Here is a 5,248-nt window from a genome sequence, read left to right as displayed (position 1 = left end):
TGATCCAATATGCTCAGAGATGAGGAAAAGTGTTGCTATTTCAGATAATGAAGTCTTACATCAGGCTTGTAAAAATGTAAACCCAAGGTACATTTCATCACCTCTTTAGATTTACAACTTCAGCACGGCATGTTACATTGCTGCCATGCTAAAACTGTGTCACCACTTGTAGTCCCCTTTATTAGAATAAAAAAGCATGTTTCACAAAGAACTTTAATCTATTAATTATGACTGCTATGCATTATGCAGTTCAGCTTTATGCATTCCTGTGCTTTCAAATTTTCCTCTAGGCCATCAGGAGTTGTGACTATCTCCAGTATCTATCTAGGCATTTGCATCTCACTCATCACAGAGGTATCCAAGTCATTCTCATCCTCCCAATATACTTGGGAGGTGCACTCACCCTCTTGGGTGTGGAATTCAGCAGCACAACTCCAGTGAACATACTGATTACTAATATACTCATGAAATCTGGACAGCAGCAGACACACTTTGGAAGATTGAAGTTGCATCTGTGCTAAGAAAAGGTGATGGAAACACAACCACCAGGGAGAGTGAGGGGATGGCTCAGGGCTGGGAGAGCCAGTGGGTGTCACTGGCCTTGCTCTGCCTCACCAGGCCCAAAGCTTCCCAGTCTTGATAAACTTCCAGTTGTGGTCAAAAGCAAGATGATAGAAAATTGTCCAAACAGCTCAGAGCATCAGTGATACTCAGGCTCAGTCTGCTCTGCACGGTCAGTCTTCATCTCCAAGTGCTGCCTATACACATGGCACCAATTTTAACAGCTTTATTTATTTGGAAACACATCAATGGCAAAACTCAGCCTGAAAATGCAGGAGGTGTCTCCAAGATGTTTTTAGGTGTTGCTCACATCAGGTTTGACAAATTGAAAGACATTGATGGCACAAGAAGGCACAAATGCATCCTTAAAAAATATCCAAACCAAAACACAACATACCAGACACCCTCAAAAAAGCTTCACAGGTCCTCAGATAATTATTTCCCAGATGAAGTTCAACTTTTCTCTACAAAATTCACTCTCTCACTAACCAAACGAGCTTTCAGACAAGAAAAGCAGCTTAACATGAGGTTTGAAACTAGGAACTCAGAGCAATCCTCTGCCAAAGCTGCATCTGCAATAGTACAGAATTCCTGGTTTTTAGAGAGGCAAACAGAGCTCCTGAAGCTCAGGGAATAAATTATCTGCTATCACAGATCACAGGACTCAGTGGCATTACAGCAGCAAACCCTGACCATGAATATGCTACTCTCATGGTACACACCATTAAAAACCCCAACTCTGCTTTGCCATGGACTTTTTTACTTCCCTGCAACACTGAAGTCTCTAAAAGATGAAAGACATCCAGGTAACCAAACACTGTATGTTTTCTGAGTCCTTCTCCATGTCTAGCAACTGGAATAGAGACAAAGGCAGAACTGGATACCTGAGAGAGCCAAGAAAGCTTTTCCTGCGACAGACTTTTAATTCACAATGATACCTGAGACATTATTTCCTCAGGTCACTATAGAAACCTTTATCACCTCATGAAAGGTCATTGGGTAAGTGACAGGAGACATCAGTTTCTCTTAACAATATTGGTTTCTCTTCTTAAAATTTAAATAAAAGGGCTAAAGATTTTCCAACTAGAGATGTAAAAAGCCATTAGAGTGTCCAGTCAATATTCCTGAAATTATAGGATAGAAGCCTTTCCATTGAGGGCACAGCAAATATTTTCACACTCACCAGAGCATCACAGTGCAAAAAGGATGAGAGACTAATTTGGGTGCAAATACAAATAGATAAAGAATCAGAATAAAACAAAGGTATTGGAAAAAACAAAGCCTTTCCCCAGTTGTTTTGTAATCAGGAGAAAAAATGTCTTGGCATGCTTTGAACATTTTAAACCCCTGTTTCTACCTCACAAAAACACACAGGGGAAAGCACATTGGAGCAGGTCTGGTGGAGGATAAGCCTCTGCTCATATGCTACTTGGTCTGGCTTTAAAAAGTCTGATTTTAAAAGCAGAGCCATGGAGAAAGAGCAACAAACCCAAAGAGGCTGGGAAGGCCCAAAAGCAGGGGTTGGTTTATCTGAAGTGCACAGTTTGCTTGCCCAGTGCTCTGGCTCTGCCTAACCTCAGCTCTTTAAGCAGACAGAGAGATTAATCCTCCCAGGTCAGAGAGGATGAGATGCTGTAAACTCACTCTTGGGCACCCCAGCAAACTGTGTGAACAGCACAAGCCTGTGCAGAGCAGAACCTGCTGTGGATGTGCTGGAAGAAGATGGAATATTTAGTTTAACATCTCCCCTCAGAGCCAAGGCAGGGCAGGGGGAGCATCATCCACTGTGTAACTGGTGAGCAGGAGCTCAACACTTACCAGGAGAGTTTGGGGATCCCCAGGCATCAGGAACAAAATCCATCCCAATATTTTGTCCTGGAAAGAGACAACTTGCTGCAGAGCTTGAACTCTGGGGAGGGACAGGATTTATTTAGCATGTGCTTGAGAGCAAGTGAGCTCTGCAAGAGACACTCGTTATGAATTACCAGGCTCTCTCAGGGGATGGTTCTGTTGATAACATGAAGAATGTATTAAATGAGTATCAGGGATTAAAACATTCTGCTGCTGCTAGCTCCAAAACACACAGACCATTACTGCCATACACACAGAATTAAAGGCAGAATATTGGAAGAGAAAATTGAAAATGAATGGCCCCCATGTCAGCTGTGGTTATCAGCTGCTTTTTGTCTTAGGGTGGAGGAGAGAAGTCTCTAGATTGTTCACTTAAAGATGATGCAATCAGCTGAACAATGTCGAAGAAGCAGCTCTAAGCTTTGTCTATTCATTCACACCATCCTGTTATCTTTCCTGTTTATCTTCGAGGCACACACAGGGCCAGAGCAAGGTGAATCTTCACAATATGACAAATCTAGTGGTTTCCTAGTTCAGAAGGTAAACAAAGCTTTTCGTGCAACTGCAGTGCAGATAACAGAGCTGTGTAAGGCTCAGTGTGACATGAGATGGAAGGTGAGATTCCTGGGCTGGTGGTGCATCCTCTGGGTACAGAGCTGTTGGCCAAGGGCAAACACAGACAAGTTGCAGTTCCAACCATCAGCTCTGTCAAAATCCCTCATTTTCTATCGCTCCTGTAGTACAACTCTGCAGCTGTGAACTATGTACAGAGTAAGGGTAATTAACAGGGAGTAAAACATGATTAATTTAACATCAAGTGTGAGCTAAGTTTTGGTTATCAATCTGCTTGATATTCAAAACTTCGGATATTTTTTTGTATTTGTTGCTTTTTGTTTTAAGTGAAAGTAAGATGTTTGCAGCTAAGCTTTTTGTAAGGCCTCATAAAAGTGAATTTGGAAATGTTTTATCTGGCAGAGTTAAAGGCAGGGACCTGTTAGACAAGAAACATATCCAGGAGCACACTCCTAAATTTCTCTGGGCCTCTGGCACCACCTATGGATAACACAGAGTAGTTGGAGCTTCCTGCAGAGTTCACTTACACCAACGACTATGTGAAAACCAATGTTTCTCTTTCTTAATTGCCAAATTGTGGTACATTTGCACCTACAAGTTTGTAGGCTTGGTACAACCCAAAGGTCACCTTTTCAGGAACAACCTGTAGGAGTTGTGAGCTCTGACTGCATTTCCACAAGATACTCAAAGTTTCCCTAATTATATCAACTTTATGTTTTCCAAGCATGTTTTCAGCACAGAAAGCAAATCATTCAATGTCTCCCACTAGCAAATAATGTCAAATCTAACTTGATTCTGATTGCCCAAGAGTCTCTGAGCTGGTTTTAGTACCAGTCTCTTTCCAGCCTTCATGGATGTTAACAACCATCCTTGGGCTGCTGCCTAGCTGTGAAATGATCTCTGACTCTGGAAGATCCAGGCACCTACAGAGCATCGATTTTCCCAAGCTGAGAGTCTGTTCTTCAGCTGGAGAGTTTGGTAGTGAAGATATGATTAGTAACCACTATGAGAGTGATCCCCAGATAGGACTATATTATTGCACAGTTCAAAGTACAGCCTGGAATTCATTCCCCAGAGAAATGTGCATCATATCACGGTAAAATTACCACCTCCCTGTGATCCAATCTGAAGTGTCAGACCTCAGATTAGAAATTCAATCTTTTCCTGTTTCCCCTTTAACTTGACAAGAAGACCCAAAATGCAGTGCACCTTTACCACCCTTGCAACTCCAAACAGACAGCAGCAAAATAAGGACAAAATGTAAGTAGTGTTTGCTAAAAAATATATTTGCAGTTGTTTTTCTCTTTTAATCACAGGAGCCTCTGGCAGAGATCAGTGTGCCAGGGAGAGAATTTACCACTGTGTTCTTGCTAACGAAGTTAGTTACTACTGAGAGAGGGACAACATTCTTCTGTTTTCTAGAAACAATCACTTGATCTTCTGCAGAGGCATCTCCAAGTGCCAGGTGCTAGCAACTGCTACAGGTACTAAGGAACAACCCCTTACACTTCACCAGGGTTGGGGCAGACCCAGCAGAAGGGATTTCTCAGAGATCAGCCAGGAGCAGTGAGGGCACACACAGCATGGAACTGAAACAGACTGCACAGAAAACAAACTCCAGAATGGCTCAGACTATTGTCTTTTTGTGTGTGCATGAAGGAACAAGACTCCTGTGAAGGTAGTTCAGCATAAGGTGAGGCTCTCTTAGCCAGCATGAGGCAAGAGCCACACTCTGGGAAGCTCAGTGCTTGGGACACTGACAACAGCTGCTTTGATGCTCAGACTTTACAAGGAACACAGCCTCTGATTTCAGTAGAGGCACATAAATACACACAGCCTCCTGTGCACACACGAGATGTTTCCACGTACAGACAAAATTAAATGTGTAAGTGGAAGGTATTTGGCTTTGGAGGACAAATCCTGCATTCACTTATGTCCTGTGCATTTCTGCTGAGTTTAGCACTGCCTTTCTGAGAGAAATGTGATGAGGAACAGTACTTTGTGGCTAGTCTGGTATGGAGTCTGCTGGGCACAGCAAAGCTGTGTGGGCTCCACTCTGGATGATGGAATAGGTCTGCTTTGGGGCTTCTGTGTGAGAGGAGGAAGAGAAGATAGGAGGAGGTGGAGCTGCAGTGGACACTGTTATACTCTGACCTCCATCACTAACCACAGTCACTTCTGTTGCTCCTTCTTGTATCAAAGCATTAAGGCCTTCCAAATCCGAGCAGCTGATGCCAGAGCTGGTGATGAAAGCTTGGCTGGC

General features: G+C 43.0%; 1 protein-coding gene across 1 annotated transcript in view; it reads right to left on the bottom strand.

Moving 5' to 3' along the window:
* Positions 1–4,990: 4,990 nt before the first annotated feature.
* Positions 4,991–5,248, bottom strand: part of LOC103798141 (zinc finger protein 64 homolog, isoforms 1 and 2-like) — an 8,607-nt gene continuing 8,349 nt past the window's right edge. Inside the window, 1 exon segment of the mRNA XM_009070386.1 lies at positions 4,991–5,248. This exon segment is cut by the window's right edge and continues 1,034 nt beyond it. Within this exon segment, the coding sequence (XP_009068634.1) occupies positions 4,991–5,248 (258 nt within the window).

Source organism: Acanthisitta chloris, unplaced genomic scaffold, assembly GCF_000695815.1.
Source record: "Acanthisitta chloris isolate BGI_N310 unplaced genomic scaffold, ASM69581v1 scaffold1152, whole genome shotgun sequence".
NCBI lineage: Eukaryota > Metazoa > Chordata > Aves > Passeriformes > Acanthisittidae > Acanthisitta > Acanthisitta chloris.
The sequence above is the reverse complement of the archived record's forward strand: the minus strand, read 5'-3'. Positions and strand labels throughout refer to the sequence as shown.